A 21669-nucleotide genomic window follows, 5' to 3' on the forward strand; every position below is an offset into this window, starting at 1 on the left:
GAATGGCCCGTTTCTGTGCTGTAACGTTCTATGAAACCGAAGGAGAGCCACTGTCGTGGGAAGTAGCTGAGGGAGCGCCGCATGGATGGAGGGGCAGTACTGAGGGAGTGCCGCATAGGTGGAGGGGCAGTACTGAGGGAGAGCCGTAGTCGGGCCAGCTGTTGAGGGACCTGTGCAGCAAGCGGGGGTCACCTGTTTGCTTGATCCAGGCGGTCGGGCGACCGCGGTCCGTTATGGACCGGTTCCAGGGCGCTGGAAATGAAGTGGGTGAAATCCTGGCCCCGAGGCGAAATCTGTAGGTGTGGGCGCGGTCTGTGACACTCCCTTCGAGTCGACACTTCGCTTCCTCAAAGGAGCCTCCCTCCCAAAACTGGGAGTGAGACTGCGGCGAGGCAGAGGGAGAGAGAGAAGAAGAAGAAGCAACATTCCGACACACTATCTCCCGGCTCCAGTAAGGAAGCGAGCGGCAGGCTACAGCACACCCGAATCGAGGCAGAAGGGCGCCAGGTAGGATCTGCGGCCGCGGTCCGGAGAAGGACCGTTCTCCCAGCCAACTCCCACCGTCTTCCAATCCATCCACCCTGGGGTCCCACCCTAACCCAAATATCCACCCGAGATCTCACCCAACCTGTTCAACCATGGGACCCCACAATATCCAACCCTTCCCATCTTTCCCGTCCTGGGGTGCGAACCCGTTCCCCATTCCACAATAACCATCCCATTCCCCCTCATCCATCATCTCGTTCCATCCATTCCACCCCAAGTAGCCCCTTCCCAACCAATTCTGCCCCATCCCATTCCGCACACTCCATCACGTACCCCACTTGCCCCACCAGGCTCGTTGCCAATCGGGGTGTTCATTCGCCAGGAAACGCCCGAGTTAACGCGCGGCGGGGCTGTACCCTTCTAATGGAACCTGAGAGACAGGAGACAGCAGGCGCTGGAACCCGGGGCACCACACAGTCTGCAGGGGATTCTCAGCGGGTCAGGCAGCACCCGTGGAGGGAGGTGGACAGTCGAGGTATCCGATGGAGACCCCACCTGCACTGCCCACTCCCCTCCATAGATGCTGCCTGACCTGTTGAGTTCCCCCAATGGCACTGTCTTTTGTAGATCATGGTCTGTTGTTGGGAAGTGTTGGGGGTTGTGATGGGGTTGGTGACCGGCAAGGTATCAAATACCAGAGGACATGCATTAAGGGTGAAAGCGGGTAAGGTTAAGAGAGATGTGTAAATGGGTTGGATGGGGGAGTGTGATGGAAAAGGTGTGAGGGGACGATGTCTAATTAAACCTGCCTCAACCACTTCCTCCAACATCCCCTTCCACACACCCACCACTCCCCGCGTGCAAAGATTGACCTCGGCTCACTTTAGAAACCTCCCCCCAACCCTCACCCTAAATCTGTGCCCTCCAGTTTTAGATTCACCTACCCTTATCACATCTTATCACCACCATTCATGGGTTTCTGAGATGTTTCTCAGTCTCCACATACAACCCTCCCCAAGAAACCTCTCCAGACCAGTTTCTAAGTTTCTGGACAGGGGGTAGAGTGGGTGAGGTTCGACTGCTCATTCGTACAGAGGGGAGCTACAGGGTACGGTAAAGTATTGTGGATGGTCCTCAGTAAAACCAACATCCCTCTGCCCCCCACCCATTCTGCGGAGAGATTACTCCAAGCATCCCATCACTCTCGCCCGTGAGCACCTCTCATAGAGTGTCCATCAAGTTTGCAAAGTTTGTACTGAGCGCCTCAAAAGTCCGAGGAGTTTACACTGAGTGGCTCTCCACTGAAGGGATTTCATCCAATGCCCCTGCACTCTGAGATTATACCGAGCATCCGCTCACACTGTGGAGACCCTGAAGTCTAATGAGGTTACACTAAACCCTCGTTAGCCCAGAGCTGGGGGGGGAGGTTGGTAATGGGGCTTCTCACAGACAGTACGACTTTGTGGGAAAGTAAGGAATCAGAAGCATGGAACAGACCCTTCAGCCAACCATATCTCCACCAAACACAATGTCAAATTAAACTAAATCTCTTCTTCCTCTACATGACCGATACACCCTCCATTTCCTGCACTCGCTGGTCTCTAGCAGCCTCTGCCATACGTATCTACCTCCACCGTTTCCCTGGCAACCTGCTCCAGGCACCCACTACTCTCGAAAAACTTTGCTCCACACATCTCTCTTAAACTTACCCGCTCTCACCTTTAATGCATGTCCTCTGGTATTTGATATCTCTGCTCTGGGTAAAAGATTCTGACTGAGGTTACCTTAACTATGCCTCGCATAATTCTACATACTTTTATCTACCAGAGGCACTCCACAGAAATTGCCCTCAGTTTGTCCAGCCTCTCCTCATAGCTCCTACCCTCCAATCCAGGCAGAACCCTAATAAACTTCTTCAAAGCCTCCATATCCTGCCTCTAATGAGGCAACCACAACAAACTCAAAATACACCAATGACCAAATAGGTTGGCAGGCATTGGGATAGAGAAGTGGAGAAAATGGACCCGTATGAACCTTGGCTGGACCATACTCGGAAGACCACCCTGTGTACTGGTCTGGCCAGCTCCAGAGAAGGCACAGAGATGAATGCCCAGGAACATCAGGGTGCTGGTGTTCAGGAAAGGGTGTGAACAAGGGCAATGGCTGGAGGTTTGTAAGGTGCTGAACGGCGGATTGAAGAGAAACTCCTCTCCCCAGGAACAGCAAGAGCACGGGGTGGGGAGGGGTAGAGGCGTCCAGGATTGACAAGTAGGTGAGGAAACACCGAGGTAGAGCATGAGTGCCAGCACAGACTGGATGGGCTGAATAACCTGCTTCTGAATCTGTAATCCAAGTGTTGGACTCCTTGTCTGGAGCCTGTGCCTCTAGTAACCCAGCCCAGGGAGACAGCCTCTTGCCAGCCACCCTGCCAGTACCCAATGCCTCAGTCCCTATGACTAAAGGCATCCGTTAGTCTTGCGAGACCATGGATCTGTGCCTGGAAAGTCTTCACTCTCCAGGGCGCAGGCCTGGGCAAGGTTGTATGGAAGACCAGCAGCTGCCCATGCTGCAAGTCTCCCCTCTCCACGACACCAATGTTGTCCAAGGGAAGGGCATTAGGACCCATACAGCTTGGCACCAGCGTCGTCACAGAGCAATGTGTGGTTAAGTGCCTTGCTCAAGGACACAACACGTTCCCTCGGCTGGGGCTCGAACACACGACCTTCAGGTCTGTCTGTCTGTCTGTATCTTGTTTTACGGCGGTTGGCATCCAGCTTAATGGTGTATTACCGCCACCCTCTGCTCCGGAATGTGCACTAGACATACATTCTAAATCCCTTCACCCAATCACACACACACACACACACACACACACACACACAAATATATATATATATATATACAAACCTACACTTCCCCCTCCCACCTTTGACGATCCTAGTATCCTATTCCTGTTTATTCGTCATATTCTATAAAAAACCCCTGTACCCCTTAAAAACGCTAAAAATACCCGGACTTGTGCTCTCTCACCCAGGCCCAGCAACCCTTTTAATGTGAATTCCTGCATCCCCAACTCCCTTAATTTATTTCTCATCATCTCTCTCTGTATCCCATACTTCCTGCAACTCAGAACTACATGTTCTACTGACTCCTCTTCCTGACATTCCTCACACAATCCTGTCTGGTGTTTCCCTATCATTTTCAATGTTTTGTTTAATGCACAATGCCCCAGCCTTAACCTAGTCCACACAATTTCCTCTCTTCTGTTTCCATTACCTACCCTGGCAACTGCAACACTCTTTTGTATTTGATATAAATGCCTCCCTTTCCCCTCCCTGTCCCATCTTTCTTGCCACATTCGGTTGACTTTTTCCCAGATTACACACTTAACCTCTGCTTTACTGATACTAATGTGCATTTCCACATTTTCTTCCTTTAACGCCCTCTTTGCCAACTCATCCACCCTCTCATTCCCCTTCACCCCTACATGTGCTGGAACCCATAGAAATTTTACCTGACCTCCCTGATTTGCAATTCTTGTAACTAACTGAAGGACTTCATAAAGTACATCTTGCCGACTGTTTGTGTGAAAAGACCTTAAACTTGCTAGAACTGAGGATGAATCTGAACATATCAATGCTTTGGCTTGTCTGGCTTTCTGCACCCAGTGCAACGCAACCAACACTGCCAGCATCTCCACTGTAAACACCCCTAACTTATTAGATGTTCTTCTGCTGATTCCAATTTCTTTTGCTGGTATTACCACCCCAAACCCTGTCACTCCTGTTTCAGGTTCCTTCGCACCATCCGTATAAATGTGAGTATAATCACTATACTTTTCCATCACATGATGGTTAAATGCATTTACCAAATCTGTTTTATATCTTTCTTTCCATTTTACCTCCAACAAATGCCAGTCTATGTAAAACCATACAAGCTTCCATGGAGCTACAACCAGATAAACTACTGAAGGACTTATCCTCAGATCAAATACTCCACATTCTTTAGCAATATCATTCCCTACCCGACTAAAGGTATCCCTCTGAAACCTCCCATTTTCCCAGCACTCCTGCAACACTGCTTTAGTAGGGTGAGAATCATTGTGCCCCTGCAAGTTAGCCCAGTAGTTTGCCATCAGTTGCATCCTTCTTAGTTCCAAAGGCATTATTCCCATTTCTACCTGTAGGGCTGACACTGGTGACGTTTTAAACGCCCCATTGCACACTCTCAAGGCCTGAGCCTGAATCACATCCAGTTTCCTTATAAGAGACCTAGCTGCTGATCCATATACTATATTTCCATAATCCAATATAGATCTTACTAAAGCCACATACATTCTCCTCAAAGCTGAACAACTTGCTCCCCATTCCCCACCAGTCAAACATCTCATCACATTTATTACTTTTTTACATTTCTCCTCAACTTTCCTGATATGGTCTGCCCATGTTAATCGTGAATCAAATATAACTCCCAGAAATTTAAATGATGCAACCCTTTCTAATTCAACCCCATACATCCTTAACTTCTTCCCTACCTCAACCCTTTTCCTGGTAAAAAATACAGTTTGAGTTTTATCTACTGAAAATCTACATCCCCAATCATAACCCCACTCCACCACTTCATCAATTGCTTCTTGTAGTTTCCTGATTATATGGTCCATGTTCCTGCCTCTTTTCCACAAGGCCCCATCATCCGCAAACAGTGACCTACCTATATCCATTGGTACCTTTGTGAAGGCATCATTGATCATAATGATGAAAAGTAACGGGCTAATCACACTACCTTGAGACCTTCAGGTCACTAGTCCAATGCCTTAACCACTTGACCATGAGCCCACAGTCCCTATGATAGGGGTATTGAAAACCAGAGCGCACAGGCTTAAGGGGAGAGGAGAGAGTGTTAAAGGGAACGTGCAGTTGATACCTTTCCTGGCTGGGGGTCTGTCATCTCAAAGTGAATGACCATTCAGAACCGTAAAGCGCAGTATTGGCCCTGTGGCTCGTAATGTTGTGCTGACCTATTAACCTTTTAATTTGAGAAGAAATTCCTCAATCAAAGAGTGGTGAGTCTTTGGGCTGTGAGATTCAGCCACGGATTCTATTCAAAACAAGGATCTCTGCATTTTTAGATGGTGAGGGGTTAGTATTGAAGATCAGCCATATGTGGAATAGGTAAGAAGGGCTGAATGGCCCACTCCTACTGCTAAGAAAACTTCCCATGCTGGGGTATTAGTAAAACCACACTTGAGCAGTTTTGGACCCCTTATCTGAGAAAAGATGTGCTGGCACTGGAGAAGGTCCAAAGGAAATTCATGAGAATGATTCTGGGAATGAAAGTATTTGAGGAGTGTTTGATGGCTCTGGGCCTGCACCCGCTGGAATTTAGAAGAATGGAGGAGGGGTAATATTGAAGCCTATTGAATATTGAAAAGCCTAGATAAAGTGGGTATGGAAAGGATGTTTCCATTCATGGGGGAGTCCAGGACCAGAGAACACAGCCCCAGAATAGAGGGACATCTCTTTAGAACAAAGATGAGGAGGAATTTCTTTAGCCAAGGGTGATGAATCTGCAGAAATCATTGCCACGAATGGCTGTAGAGGCCAACTCATTGGGTATATTTAAAGTGGATGTGAATAGGTTATTGATTAGTCAGAGTGTTAAAGGTTAGAGGGGAAGGCAGGAGAATGGGGTTGAGAGGGATAGTAAATCTGTCAGGATGGAATGGCAGAGCAGAATAGATGGGCTGAATAGCCTAATTCTGCTCCTATGTCTCATGGATTCTTTCTAGTGACCCTTTGCTGCACTCCTCACACACTCTGCGCTCTTGCTGAGGCATGGATTCTGGACACTCTGTTCCAGAACTCTGCATAACAGGAGCAAGACTTGTACTCTAGAGCAGAACAGAGTGGAGAGGAAGTGTGTAAGGAAAGTACGAGAGGGAGTAAAGAGAAGATGAGAGGGGAGAGAGGAACTGAGAGTGGGAGAGAATACCGAGTGCAGGAGAGTGCAAAAGAATGGAGAGAAAGTTACTGGGAAGAGAGTAAGAGTGGAGATGAAGTGAGATAATGTGTGTAGGAGTGAAGCAAAAGAGACTGGGAGTCACGCACAGGAGACAGAGAACCAGATCTAAATGTCTCCATACCTCTCCCTCTGTCTTTCACTATCGCCCTCCACTACATTCACTCAACTCCCCATTCTATAAGACCATAAGATAAAGGATCAAATTAAGCTAGTCTGCCTTTGAATCTGCTCCACCACATAATCGTGGTTGATTTCATTTCAATCCCATTCTCCCACCTTCCTGCAATGATGGCCTCCTCAGAGGTCCATGGTAACATTTCATAGATTCACCATCCGTTGACTAAAGTAATCCCTCTTCATCTCAGTTCTCTTTATTCTGACTAAAGTAATCCCTCCTCATCTCAGTTCTCTTTATTCTGAGCCTCTGCTTTTGGATCCTGGCCTCTTCCCACTGAAGGAAACATTTTCTCTATGCTCAACCATCCAGGCCTTTCAGTATCTGATGGCTTTCAATGTGAGATTCACCCCACCCCACCACAATCCCTTCTCTAATCCATAAACACTCCCACTCTCTTTACTCCTCCCTCAATCCCTGCTTCCCCTAACACCTGTCTCTCCTCTCCCCACCCTCACCCCATCCCTCTCATCAGCTCCCTCCCTCTTCCCTGCTCACTCACCCAGCCCTGTCCTCTCTCCCTCTCAGGTGCTGACAGGCCCTGCTGAAACATCCCCTCCCCACTTCAATCACAGTTAATTCCCCAGAGCCTGTGCCAAGGCTGATTCATCTGTCTGCAATGTGAGTCGATTGAACCTTGGTTTAACCACCAAATTGTTCTGATGGAGGTTGAGGCCAGGAGCCTTCTCACTCTCTGATCTTTTTACAAAACCTGGGAAGGGCTCAGCATTACAAGACTTTGTGTGGAAAAAAAGCTTAGACTAAAACTTTTCAAACAATCACAGTCAGGGACCAGGGTTAAACCTCTTCAGGACAATCAACGTGCCCAGGATTTTGATCCCACTGGGAATATCGGCTAAAGGCAGTGAGTGCTGGGATCCAGCACCCTGAAAAATTCCCAGAAGGGGGTCCTGTTTGATTCTGGTGATGGGTCTGTGTGGAGTCCAACCCTCCACATGTTCCCCCAGGCACCTAACTAGTGAGTTCCACATTATCAGCTGAGAACTCACATTGGCCTCATTCCCCAAAGTTGCTGGTGAACGCAGCAGACCAGGCAGCATCTCTAGGAAGAGGTACAGTCAGCGTTTCGGGCCAAGACCCTTCGTGCTGCCTGGTCTGCTGCGTTCACCAGCAACTTTGATGTGTGTTGCTTGAATTTCCAGCATCTGCAGAATTCCTCGTGTTGGCCTCATTCCCCTTGAGGTTGAATAACCATAGGTTCAAACCCAGTGCCAGACTGGGTCAATCCACCATAATACTGAGGGCTGCCACACTGGGGGGGGTGGTACTGAGGGGGCACCAAACTGTTTGAAGGGAAGTACTGAGGGAACGCCGCGCTGTGAGAGGAGAATTGGGGATCTCGCGAGCGTTCTGAGGTGTATTGAGGGTATTGAGATATTACCACTGGACTGCATCAAACTGAAGAACATAATTCACTACAGCTGAAAGTGAACCCCGATGGACTTGGCTACTCTCAGACCCTTGTCCTGGGCCAGTGTAAATGTGGCACGACTTTTGGCCCGTCCTGCTCAATCAGGCAACGAGTTTCAGACCCCAGCTCTCTGAGGAAGGAAACACTTGCTCACCTCCTGCCTGTCTCTGGTTGATACTCGGGATAACCCTTTCCCTGCTGTTCACCCTCTCCATACCTCTCAGTACCTGGACACTCCCTTCGGGTTACTCCCTCCATCATGCCTGATCACTAGCGTCCTCAGTAACACCCTCAGTGTGTCTCCCAGCTCTGGGCGACATGTTAATACCTCTCCCGGTATAATGGACTTCCCTCTCTCCCTCTCTCCACAGCTGATAATGAGATGGAGCTTGTTGGAAGCTACCACAAACTGACCCACGGTGACCACTTAGACTCTGGTAGGTTGACCGGCGTGTTCCTGGCGGTGCGGAGGGAACCTCGTGGGAGGGAGCAAACTAAAGGGGTAATGAGCTAGTGTCCCGTAACGGCCCTGGGTGTGGTCGTAAACCACAGCACTCGGTATGGCTGGCTCAGAGGACACAGACTTTGGACACAGGTGGAGACATGGGGAATGGACACGAGGAATGGACATGGGTGGAGACACGGAGAATGGACACGGGTGGAGACACGGGGAATGGACACAGGTGGGGACATGGGGAATGGATACAGGTGGGGACACAGGAAATGGACACCAGGCTCTCTTATCTGCATAACTCCACCCTACCTCTATCTGTCCACAGGAATCTTTGAAAACGAGCACATCAGGAGCAGGAAGGCAGACCGAGGGGGCTTCTTGGACAATGGTGAGTGACGCTGGCCAGGAAGGTGGGTCAGTAAGGAGAAAGGTGCGCTTTGAGGAGACAGAGGAGAAGATGTCCAGGGCATGTCCCCTGGAGGTGGCAAGGACTGAGAATTACATTGAGTTTACAATGCTCTCGCAGTGCTTCAGGGAGGATGTACCCCCATGGAGTGGGGGCTGATCTGGGTACTGGGGTGGTCCATATCAAGACTGAATTGAGGAGGAATTTCTTCAGTCAGTATGTCTGGAATTCTCTCCCCTGGAGGGACATGAATGACCAACCTGGGAGCCGCTTCAGGGCCCGCATTTTGTTGAGTAACCTGGTTGTCATGTTTGTTAGGTGGTACCTAGGTATTTCTCAGGCCGAAGTATTTCACCCCTATTCCTTGCTCATCACACTCCAGCCGCTGTCTCTCATCTTCAGCCACCCCTCCATCAGCACACTCCATCTGTTTTTGTTTCTCTTTTACCTCCCTCTCTCTGTCTGTTTCCGTCCATCATTCAATCCTGCCACTAGCTTCCATCTCCACCCCCCCACCAGACCCTAAATCTCCTCTTCAATCCACCAGACCTTTCTTACACTCCCCTCCCCCCTTTACCACCCATCTCCCCTCTCCACTCTCAGTCCTCACGCAAGCTTTCAGCCTGAAATGTCAACAGTTCCTTTCCCCCACAGGTGCTGCTTTTCCACTGAGTTCCTCTGGTGGATTACTTGTTGTTCCAGGTTCCAGCATGTGCAGTCTCTGGTCACTGCATTTCTCAGACCATGGTCACTGTCAGGTACTAACTCTGCCAATGTGACAAGCCAACAGCGGTCACCTGGACAGTCCAGACCTTGAACCATTGTTAACTCTACACTTCAGTGTCCCCTCCCCAGGTCTCATTGACGGAGCTCGGCTCCTGTCTCTGTTGGCCCACAGCCCTGTACAGCTTCCATTTCCTCCAGCCTTGGCCTCTCTGTTAGCCCAGCCTTCAGTTGCCTGGCCTCGGTAAAAATCGGTGGACAGTGAATGCCCCTGCGAACCTCAGTGGGGACAATTCTGGTGCTACGTAAACACAATGTGATGGTAATGGCTCTTCTCTCTTCTCTTGCAGTTATTACTGAGCAGGTGACCACTAAAGTGACTTCCCTACCTCCAAGTAAGTGATCACCAGACCCTGGAATTACTTAAGGATTCTGAATGTGGCGGGGAGTCGCGGTGGGGGTCCACTCTCAGCACTGGAGAATATCATTTCCAGGAATTAGACTCATCTGGAGTAGAGAGCTGGGATCAGTAGTGGTGGTCATGGCCTGGCTTCCCCAGAGCGGGGATGTTCACCGAGTGCACAATGTTCAGTTCCAAAGGAAGCAGCCCATGCCCAAATGCAGTGAGATGGGCAAACGATTGAATCACAGAATTACTACATAGACAAAGAGGCCCTGACTATGCTGGATCAGCTGAGAGCTCCATTCTGTGCTATTCTGCCTCTGTTTTCCTGAAAACTATTCTTTCGCCAGTTCCTGTTGAATTCCCATCCAGTGCAGAACCTTAATCCTTCTCTCAGATCCCCAAGTAAACCTCCTCCATTCTAAGAACACCTCTAGCTTCTCCAGCCTATCCATGCAACTCAACCCAAATCTCATCTGTATCCTCGCTGAGAACTTCACACCTTTCCCAAACTGCTGTGTACACACTGCCCTGACTTGGACATGTGTCACCAATCCTAAACTCCGGAGATTCTGCAGATGCTGGGAATTCAGAGCAAAGTGCCCGGGCAACTCGGCAGGGCAAGCAGCATCTATGGAGGGAGATGAACAGTCGACATTCGAGGCCGAGAACCTTCATGAGAACTCACCAATCTTTCCTCCTCACCAAGACCAAATGCTGGCCCTCCCAGGAAAGCTGGAGATGCCCCAGCCATTGTCCCAGCTGGCAGTTCACTGCCGAATGGAGATGGGCAGTAAATAGGATCAACTTTATCTGCCATATAGAGCCGGCTGGTGGTGCAGTGGCATCAGCACCGGACTTCGGAGCGAAGGCTCTCAAGTTCGAATCCAGCCGGCTCCCTTGCATGCTTTCCATCCGTGCTGGGTTGAGCGTTGAGCTAGCAACTCGACCTCGTAAAAAATAAATTGCCTGCTACAGAAACATCAACACCAAAACGTTGATGGCCTATGCTCTCTCATGAGTTTAAAAGACAGTTTCCTTTTCCTTTTTATCTGCCATATACATTCACATGTATTAGGAATTTGCTGTGGTGTGCTGGTGCAACATGCAGCAATGAACAACATCCAACAATTATAAAGAATTATATATAAATAAAAACAGATAATAAAGTTAGAGGTTAAAGGGAGAATGGAATAAAATGCAAACAGCATTATAAACAGTATTTTAAAGTGTTTACAGTGCAGTGCAGTGATGGGGGTAATAGATAGAGGGGAGTGGGGGGGCAACTAGAATGTTTGATCAGATTAACCGCTTGGGGAAAGAAACTTTTAAGGTGGTGTGAAGTTTTGTTTTAACAGTCTGTTAGCACTTTCCAGAAGGGAGCTTCTGGAATGGGCAACTTGCTGGGCGGGTATTGTCCACCATGATGCTGGGTGGCCATGTCCCGAATACGGATTAAAACCATTCCCTTTGTAATTCCCACAGGAGCCACGTATATCTCCAGTTCCTTGTCTCGGCGAACGGGAGCAGATGTCATCGGATCGTCCAATAGCTACCTCGTAGGGAGTAAGTGCGTTGTGGGGGCTGGGGAGATGGGGGAAGACTGAGGGAGGAAGTGAAAGGAAGGAGGAGAGAGAGACAGACAGAATGGAGAGGGACAGGATCTGGTGTTTACTGTTCAGTGATCAGTGAGCCCTGTGGTTGAGGCAAGGTGGTAAACAGCGGAGGGTTGTAGATGCCTGTGATGGTGGAAGAGGCAGAGACTTTAGAGACTTTTAAAAGATGTTTGGGGTGGGGGGGGGGATCATCAACTCAGACCATGAGAGGCCTGCGTCGGGCATTTTCATGCCTTACAAGGTGCAAATTGGAAGTCTGTGTGGGGCGCCACTCCTCGCGCAGACTAGAGCAACGTGTGATTAAGTGCCTTGCTCAAGGGCGCAAACACACTGCCACAGCTGAGGCTCGAACTAGCGACCTTGAGATAACTAGACAAACGCCTTAACCACTTGGCCACGTGCCCAACACACAGACGTTTAGGTAGGCACGTAATTGTGAGAAAAATGGACGTTGTGTCAGCAGAAGAGATTAGCTGGCCATTTGATTACTAATTGAATTGGTTTGGTACAACACTGCAGGCCAAAAGGTCTGTTTCTGTGCCATACAGTTCTATGTTCTATGAAGTCTGAATGTTGACAGGAGCCCCCGAGTTCTCGAATCTCTACAACTTAACTAGGGAAATCAAAGCTCTAAAGCCTGCAAGTCCGAGTCTGCTGGAGGCTGGAGGCCAAAGTTAGCCAGTCCTGGTGTTGGAGGGCTGTGTCTGTGCATGGTTCAGTAGGAGGAATGGGATTTGTTTTGCTGTTGTTGTTATGTTGTAGGTACGCTATATTGGCACAGGAATGTATGGTGACCCTTACGGGCTGCCCCCAGCACATCCTTGATTGTGTTGGTTGTTAATGCAAACAGGACGTTTCACTGAATGTTTCCATGTACATGGGATCAATAAATCCTGAGGGAGTGCGAGAAGGTGAGGGGAGGGAGGAGAGGACAGTGAATGAGTGGGGAAAGAGAAAGGGAAGAGTGAAGAGGAGAAGGATAGAGTGATAGGGATTGATGGGAATTGAGGAGAGGAGGGTGAGGGGGAGGGATTGATGGGTGGGAGTGAAGACAAGAGTGTTAGGGACAGGGAGTGATGGGAATGTAGATAAGGGAAAAGTGAGGGGAGGGAGGGAGTGGATAGTGAGGGTGGAAATGAGAGGGATTTGTGAGGGATAAGGAGTGCTGGGAAGGTGGGTGAGAGGGGAGTGAGAGGGGAGAGGGGAGAGTGAGGGGAGGGAGAGTGAGGGTGGAAGGATTGAGTGAGAGGAGGAAGTGAAGGGGATAGTGGGGTAGAAATGAGACAGGATTGTTAGGGATAGGGAGTGATGGTAATGTGGGTGAGGGGAGAGTGAGAGGGAGAAGGGAGAGTGAGGGAAGGCAGTGAGGGGGATAGTGAGGGTGGAAATGAGAGGAATTTGTGAGGGATAGGGAGTGATTTGAGGGAGAGTGGAGATGAGTAAGGGTGAAGGAGATTGGTTTGAGGAGGCAATAGGGCAAGAGTGCTGGGAGAGTGAGAGAGAGAGAGATGGGAATTAAAGTGAAAAGAGAAACTGTGGGAGCAGCAGAGGGTGAGTGAATGAGTGAGGGAGGAAGGAGAATGAGATGAGGGGAAGGCTGGGATGAGGGAGGAGGAGGGGAGGTTAGTGAGACTGGGAGAGCGAGCGAGAGAGGGGTTTCGGCCTGTCCGTACATCAAAGTGTTGGGCACCAGTCGGCCGAATGGGTGGCAGGAGCGGGAAAATGCCTTCCACTCTTATCCAATGCCTCGGTTTGTTCCCAACAGCCGGACGAAGCTCCTCCGGGGGATATTCCCGCACACGATTCCCGAGCTCCTCATACTCAGTCTCACCAGACACCACACTGGAGCGTAAAACTGCCTTCTGCCGGAATGTAGGATACGAGGGTATGTCAGGGACTGGAGGGAGGAGAGGAAATGGGGGAATGGAGAGAGCGAGAGAGTGACTGAAAGAGAGAGAGTGAGTGTGAGTTAGAGAGCGTGCATGGGGGGAGTGTGCTGCGAGAGTGTGTGTGGGTGGGAGAGAGAGAGTACATTGGACGGGACTGGGAGAGTATGTGAATGTGTTGAGGGAGACGTGTGTGTGTGGGAGAAAGAGCATCGGACGGGGTTGGGAAAGTATGAGAGGGATGGTGTGTGTGTGAGAGAAAGGGGGAGGGAGAGAGCATTGGATGGGTCTGGGGTATCTCCGAGGCTCTGAACGATTTACTGAATCGAATTTTTTTTTGCAGGAAGTTCCAGTGGGAATTCATCCCCCGAACTCACCAGAAAAGACTTCAGTAAGGATATTAAAACTTCAATATTATTCACACAGACCAAACGGCCAGGCGTGGGACAGGGATCTCACACCACCCACCACCAAAGGCAGGAGGAACTGAGCTAAAGAGCCCAGGATGTTAGAATGGGGACCAGAATGTCCATCTGTCCTGGATCTGGCTTCCGACCATCAGGGATCAGGGGCCTGATCTGTCTATTGCCCAAACCTCTCCACTCCCCCCCCCCAAGACACTTGTCACATACAGTTACTCCACCACAACACCCCTGGGGGGGGGGACAATGCTAAAGGTTCACCATGTGCTGAGAAGAAATCTCCCCCTGCCCCTCCTTTCTCTTCATCTGAAACTAGCCTCACCCCAGCCTATCACTGGTTCTAGATACCCCCACTGGGGGAGCCATCTCTCAACCCACCTTTACAATCACCCCGAGCTTTGCTTTGTGTATAACTCAGTACTGTCACTACCTGGGAGAGTGTGGAGAGAGTTTCACACTGGGTCTGACCCCAGAAGTGTGTGATGGATGGTGTAGAGGGAGCTTCACTCTGTGTCTGACCCCAGGAGTGTGTGATGGGACAGTGTGGAGAGAGTTTCACTCTGTGTCTGACCCCAAGAGTGTGTGATGGGACAGCGTGGAGTGAGTTTCACACTGTGTCTGACCCCAGGAGTGTATGATGGATGGTGTAGAAGGAGCTTCACTCTGTGTCTGACCCCGGAAGTGTGTGATGGATGGTGTAGAGGGAGCTTCACTCTGTGTCTGACCCCAGGAGTGTGTGATGGGACAGTGTGGAGGGAGTTTCACTCTGTGTCTGACCCCAGGAGTGTGTGATGGGACAGCGTGGAGAGGGTTTCAACACTGTGTCTGACCCCAGGAGTGTGTGACAGGATGGTGTGGAGGGAGCTTCACTCTGTGTCTGACCCCAGGAGTGTGTGATGGGACAGTGTGGAGGGAGCTTCACTCTGTGTCTGACTCCAGGAGTGTGTGACAATGCTGATTAAGATTATTCCAGTCTCTTTGTACCAACTTTGTTATTGAGTTTATAATTTTGAAAATTAATAAAAAGATTTAAAAAGAAAAGGAGTGTGTGATGGGACGGTGTGGAGGGAGCTTCACTCTGTGGCTGACCCCAGGAATGTGTGATGGGACGGTGTTGAGGGAGATTCACCCTGTGCCTGATCCCGGGACGGTGTGGGAGGAGAGATGATCTGCTGTACGGCGAATAGTAATATATCGTTGCTGATTTTATTTTGTCAGGTACCAGGGGCAGGAGTCAGAGTCGAGGTACAGTAACACATGCTTGAGAGAACAGAGTGAATGATCCCGGGCGTGCGTGACCCAGCAGCAAGTCCGCGGTGCTGAGCCCCCCGTCCCCGTCCCCGGGTCCGCCGGACTTTGCAAGACCCTGCTCCGATCTGCCGGAGGGTTACACCAGCGCAGTGTAACACTGTTTAACTAGTCTCAGGGGGCGGCACTGACAGAGGGAGGGATGGTAGTAAAGGGAAGAGGAGGGGCGGTAATGGAGGAGGAGCGGTAGTGAGGGAGGGTTATGAGGTAGTATAGAGCCTTAGGAGGGTCAGTTACTGATCCCTGGATGAGGTGTTGAGTCTTTCCCGCTCCTCTGCGACTCTGACTGCTCCGCCAGAGATTTGGACCCGGACCACCGGACCCCCCCCCCCCCCCACCCCTATCCTGTTCCTGTTCGGGGGACCCAGCTGTTGCCTCCTCCGGTGTTCCTCGCCCTAGTTTACCGTCCACGATCCTTTGACCGTCGACCCTGCCCTCACCCCTTACCCCTTACCCTGGCTGACCGTTGGTAACCGGCCGCGACTACCCGTAGTGGTGGGACTGGCAGTGAGTGTGTTCGGGATTCCGTGTAAGTGTCGCGTACTGATGTGGGACAGTGAGCGTAACCGAGGTGGCGGGGGAGGAGAGGCTTTCCATGGGCTGCGGGGTGTGTGAAAGAATTCTCCGTGGGCTGGGGAGGAGTCGCTTCGTGGGGCGGGGGAGAGTGTCTGTTGTGAGCCGCTCTCTAACGAGACCCTCTGCGTTTCAGAGAGCGCGATCCGAGCCCGGCTGCAGAGCGCATCGCCCAACGGACGCTGTAAGTTCCCTCCGCTTCAGGTGACCCCAGATCGATGGGGAAGGGTAGAGGGGAGGGCAGGTGGGTCGGGGAACCTCACATCTCCTCAACTCTGGCCTCTCACCCGCGATCTCCGGCCCAGGAGGGGGCTTAGGCGCACTGCCGGGAAGGGGGTGTGGTGGGTGGGGTGAATGCTGATTACAGTGTCAGGTCGATTCTCACAGACGGTTGATAAAAATCGGAAATAATGGGGGGGAAGGGAGAGAAGCACAGTGTGAAAAGGGAGGGGTAATGGGGCGAAAATAGAGCAAAGGGGGAAGTGAGAGCGAGAGATGAGTGTGTGGGGAGAAGGAGGGAGTGAGGGAGAAAAGTTGAAGGACGGGATCAAGAAAGAGGCGGGAAAACGAAGAGAGAAGGCCCCTGTATTCGTTCACCCAGAGATCGGACGCCTTGATAAGTTGCCCCTAACCCACCCGTCGCTCAACACTCTATCTCAGTGTCTCTGGGCTTTAGATCTCTGGTGTTGCCCTCAGCAGTGTCCCTGGGTTCTAGATAACTGGTGTTGCCCTCAGCCGTGTCCCTGGGTTCTAGATCTGTGGTGTCACCCTCAGCAGTGTCCCTGGGTTCTAGATAACTGGTGTTGTCCTCAGCAGTGTCCCTGGGTTCTAGATCTGTGGTGTCGCCCTCAGCAGTGTCCCTGGGTTCTAGACCTCTGATGTTGCCCTCAACAGTCCCTGAGTCTGAATCCTAGATCTCTGGAGTTGCCCTCAATATTGTCCATGGTTCCAGATCTCGGGGGTTGCCCTCAGCAGCGTCCCAGAGTTCTAGACCTCTGGTGTCTGCTCTCAGCAGTGTCCTTGGGTTCCAGATTATGTCGTTACACGGGGGGGAGGTGGGGTGGTCCCTGGGTTCTGGCTGTTTGGAGTTACAAACAAAGGTGCCACGGTTTGTGACCTCTCCTTTTACCCTGTGCCCAGGGACAGAGCTAGAAGACGTGAAGAGGTTGCTGAAGGGGAGTCGATCAGCCAGCACCAGCCCTCCGCGGTCAGCCCCCAACACCCTGCCCTATCCCAAAAAGGCCGTCGTAGAGACGAAGATAGTCAGCGCCAGCTCCCAGTCAGGTAAGGGAGCGTCTATCAATCGCGTTTCGTCTTCAACCACCGTAGGAGCGTCTGTCAAACAAGCGTCAATCACCAGGGTTGGGTGAGGGGGTGTCTGTTAACCACTTCAGGAGCGTCTGTCAGTCGACAGTGATGGGAGAGGAGATAAATCCTTAGGAGTATTTCGCAATCACAGAGCAAAGACTTCTAGCTTTGAAGATTTACATCAAAGAATATTTGATATTTGGGGGGCAGGGGGTCCCTGATGATGGATGCTGCTCTCCTGCGACAATGCTCCGTGTCGATGTGCTCAGTGATGGGGAGGGCTTTACCTGTGATGGACCGGGCCATATCCACTACTTTTTGTAGGATCTTACATTCAACGATATTGGTGTTTCTATAGAGGCTGTGATGTAGCTAGTTAATATAGTCTCCACCACAAATCTATAGAAGTTTGCCAAAGTTTTAGGCGTCGTGCCAAAGCTATGCAAATTCCTAGGGAAGCAGAGGCTTTTTCGTAATTTCATTTACGTGCAGGACCCGGGACAGATCCTCAGAAATGTTAACTGAGGAATTTAAAGTAGCTGACCCTCTCCACTTCTGATCACCCATGAGAACTGGCTCTTGGACCTCCGGTTTCCTCATCTTGAAGACAAAAATCAGCTCCTCTGTCTTTCTGAGATTGGATGAGAGATTTTTGTTGTGGCACCACTCAGCCAGTTTTTCAATCTCCCTCCCATATGATAGATTGTCATCACTTTCTCTCCTTCCCTCTTTCCCCCTCCTTCCTTCCTTCCCCCTCTCCCTCCCTCTATCCCCCTCTCCCTCCCACTCTCTTCCTCCCTCCTTCGCTCTTTCCCCTTCCTTCTCTCTTTCCCCTTCTCTCTTTCCCTTTTCCCTTTTCCCCTTCTCCCTTTCCCCTTCTTCTTTCTTTCCCCCTTCTCTTTTCCCTCTTCTCTCTTTCCCCTCCCTCATTTCCTCTTTCCCTCTCCCCTTCTCTCCCCCTCTCTCCCTTTCCTTGTTCTCACTTTCTCCCCCTCTCTCGGGGTGGTTGTGAGCGTCTCGCTGGGTGGGGGTGAGGATTAATGTTTGGACTTTTGGCCTGGGGTGTCCCCTCAGTGAAGGAGGCAAGGTGTGGACAAGGCGACAGCGGGTTTAGAGAGGGAGAGAGAGAGAGAGTGGGGAGATTTTCAAAGGACCGGGGCACTGGGTGTCAAAAACGTGATGCTAGGAATACCTTTGCCATCAAAAAGAAAAGGGGCTGCCGTCCCAGGAGCTGCAGATGGACGAGCTGAACGGTCTCTGGAGCTGTAACTACAATGTTCGGGGGGAGTCAAAGCCGAGGCTGAGTTTATTGTCCTCTTGCGCAGTTGCTGCGAGAAATGGACTTGCAGCAGCTTCACAGACACGTGGCACTAGATCATCTAAACCAGGTATTTGCCCATTTCAGATGGAGACGAGGAAAAATGTCTTCACATTTTTGGATATCTCGGCCCCAGTTGTGGAGTCATGGGATCAACTCACATTGAGATTGATTGATCTTTGCACGGGGATGGGGGGGTCAGATTAGACAAGATCTTAGGTGATTGGTTGCTTAGGTCAGGTTTGAAAGGCCAAATGGCTTCCTCCTCGCTGTCCCTGCGGCCGCCCGTCCTCAGTGCCGACTGCAAATCACGGAGCACCTCCCTCTTTGCTTTTCCACAGTGTCTGGACGATACGACACCGCACTCCTGGACCCAGCTTTGCCCAGCTTCACCTGGACGTCGACGGTGCCTCCGCTGGGCTCCAGAGTGGGACTGACAGAGTACCGAAACAACCTGTCCACCGCCGGTACACCGGTGTTAACCACATCGGGGTCCTCCTCTGTCATAGGTGGGTACACACTGCCAGCCGCAGCAGGGGTCCCAGCTCAGTGACTGTACTGACGCCGTAGTAACATAGTGGTCAGCACAGTGCTTTACAGAGCCATCGATAAGTATTGAGATCCATCGCTGTCGGTACGTCCTCCCCGTGACCTCATGGACTTCCTCCCACACTCCAAAGACGTATGCTTAGAGTTAGCACTAATAAGTTGTGGGCATGCTACATTGGTGCCGTAAGCACGGTGACAATGGCAGGCAGCTCACAGCACATCCTCCGCCAGTGTTAGCTGCTGATGCAAACAATGCACTAAAAACATAAAACCAATCTTGAATTGTTCACGTTTCATGAGACCGTAAGGCACATCGGCACAGATGGAGGACTGACTGGCTGATCGGCAGAGAACATAGAATCAGGATTCAACCAGCAGTCAGCAGGTCGCGCGGTATTTTTGGAGTGAAGCGGTTAGCGTAATGCTTTACGGAACCAGCTGTAAACTCTGGGTATAATTCCGGTCTGTGAGGACATTTGTACGTTCTCCCCGTGACCATGGGTGTCTCATCTGGGCGCTCCAATTTCGTCCCACACCCCAAAGACGTACAGGTTAGGGTAAGTAAGTTGCGGGCACGCTTCGTCGGCACTGGAAGCGTGGCGACACTTGGGCTGCCCCCAGCTCACCCTCGGACTGTGGTGGTCTTTGACGCAGACGATGCATTCTGCTGCATGCTTTGATTCTTCAGTGTACACGTGACAAACCCGATCTTAAAATGTTAACGTTACACATAGGAGTACAATTAAGCCTCTCAGCCCATTCTTCTGCCTCTCCCTTTCATGTTGAAACTCTTCACTTGACCCACCTCCGGCAGGTTGCACGTTGCTCCAGATTCCAGCTTCTGTAGCCTCCAGTGTCTCTGGAAGATTAGGGTTAATGGGTCACTTCCAGACAGGCGATCAGTAACTAAAAGACTGTCACGACTATATTATTATTCTATGTTCCTTCATTCTTCAGTAACAATGACAGACAAAGGAATTAGGGGTTGCTGATACAAAGGGAGGTAGGAAAACCAGCTTTCAGGAGGACGCAGGAACTCTGCAAAGGGATATGGATAGGTGAAGTGAATGGGTAAAGCTGTGACAGAGAGTGTGTGTGTGAGAGAGGGCTGTGCGCCTCTCTACTGTGGAGGACGAATGTATGGGAGATGCAGATTGCTTTGGTAAAGAGGGACTGGGTTCCTTGCACACAGTATATTGATCGCTACAGTGCAGATGCAACAGGTGATCAGGGCGGGCAAAGAAACCCTGACGGTATAACCTGCTCAAGGTGTTTTACAGTCTATTGTGTTGAAATATTTATGGGTGCTCAGTGTTGAAAAGATTTTCTTTGGGCAGTGGCCTGGAATGGAGACTGCTATCCACACCCTCTGTGATCCAATTGTGTGCAGAGATTTCCCTCCACACCCCGGGCCCTGGGAGGGAGTGGGCTGTGTCTGTCAGGATTTCCAGCAGCTCAGGCTCTGCTGAACCGGCTGCGTTTGGCCAGTCTCACTAATTCTGATCTCCTCTGCTCACTCGTCAGCGCACGGACTCCAGAACAACAAAGCGACTGTCCCGGCGACGTCGAGTGTGGCACTGACTACCTCAACCGGTGAGTCTGACACAGCCATCGCGCAGTTACCCCAGACACAGTCAGACAGAGCTCAGGACAGATCCTGCTCCCGACGGTCGCACAGTCACCAGTTCTTGAAGTATTACAGTAATTGGGGGGTCAGCTGTCCCAGACACACACACACACGGACATCAAGTACTGCAGGCAGATCTTCAACTCAGTGAGACATGCCCTTTGTTCTGCCTGAAACTTATTGGTCTGCCGGCACGTTGAGATGTCCGTGAAAGAAGGGTGCTGACCGGCACATCCCAGGCTGCAGGAGAGTGCGCTGGTGCAGCCACTGCAAGGACACCGGGACGGGACGGGGCGGGGGGCGGTGGTGCAGGGGCCTTCTGCTACTGGGCAGGGAGGGACCGGGTTTGGTGAGGAAGCCCCTCAGTTATTATAGTGGTGACCACCTCGGGAGTGGGGGTGTGGAACCCGAGTGGCAACCGTTCCATTGGTTTTAAAGAATGGAATGAACACTATTTAACACCTTGTTTATGAATGTACGAATGAAAAGGGATTGATCAGAATATTCTTTGAAATATTTCTTTATTTTTATTTTGATATATAATGGGGGGAGCGGTGGGAGGCAGGTTATGCCAGTGTGACTTATTGGGTTTGAGGAGATAGAGTAATTTAGTCAGTATAATTCAAGGATTTATATGTGGAGAGATAAACTAATGGTTATTTGGTAAAGGATAGTTAATTGATATAGGAAAGGGTATAGACCAATGAGAGGATAAAACCCCTGATCCAGGTGGATTGAATCAAGGGTCACTCTGTTCACTGTAAACCTTCCCTTTATATATGACCTCCCGAACTGCTACTCCTTGCCCTTTCTCAGGTTAAACATCATCTGCTCCATTTCTCCACCCATGTCACAGCTGGTCTATATCCTCCTTCAACAACCTTTCTCACCATCCACGACTCCAACCATTCCCGTGCTGTCTGCATCCCCTCACTGTCCACGACTCCAACCATTCCCGTGCT

General features: G+C 50.7%; 1 protein-coding gene across 3 annotated transcripts in view; it reads left to right on the forward strand.

Annotated features, from left to right (window-relative positions):
* The first annotated feature begins 391 nt into the window (after window positions 1–391).
* The window catches only part of col17a1a (collagen, type XVII, alpha 1a), a 76801-nt gene continuing 55523 nt past the window's right edge, over window positions 392–21669 (forward strand). For all 3 annotated transcript variants that reach the window (XM_072239073.1, XM_072239074.1, XM_072239075.1), the window contains exons 1-12: window positions 392–507; window positions 8486–8551; window positions 8894–8956; window positions 10048–10092; window positions 11586–11666; window positions 13482–13601; window positions 13946–13993; window positions 15243–15269; window positions 16042–16089; window positions 17046–17189; window positions 18873–19040; window positions 20605–20673. In XM_072239073.1, coding sequence (XP_072095174.1) covers window positions 8497–8551; window positions 8894–8956; window positions 10048–10092; window positions 11586–11666; window positions 13482–13601; window positions 13946–13993; window positions 15243–15269; window positions 16042–16089; window positions 17046–17189; window positions 18873–19040; window positions 20605–20673 — 868 coding nt within the window. In that variant the 5' untranslated portion in view covers window positions 392–507; window positions 8486–8496. The remainder of the gene's footprint in view (window positions 508–8485; window positions 8552–8893; window positions 8957–10047; window positions 10093–11585; window positions 11667–13481; window positions 13602–13945; window positions 13994–15242; window positions 15270–16041; window positions 16090–17045; window positions 17190–18872; window positions 19041–20604; window positions 20674–21669) is intronic.

This window comes from Mobula birostris, chromosome 21 (genome assembly GCF_030028105.1).
Source record: "Mobula birostris isolate sMobBir1 chromosome 21, sMobBir1.hap1, whole genome shotgun sequence".
In the NCBI taxonomy this organism is placed as follows: Eukaryota; Metazoa; Chordata; class Chondrichthyes; order Myliobatiformes; family Myliobatidae; genus Mobula; species Mobula birostris.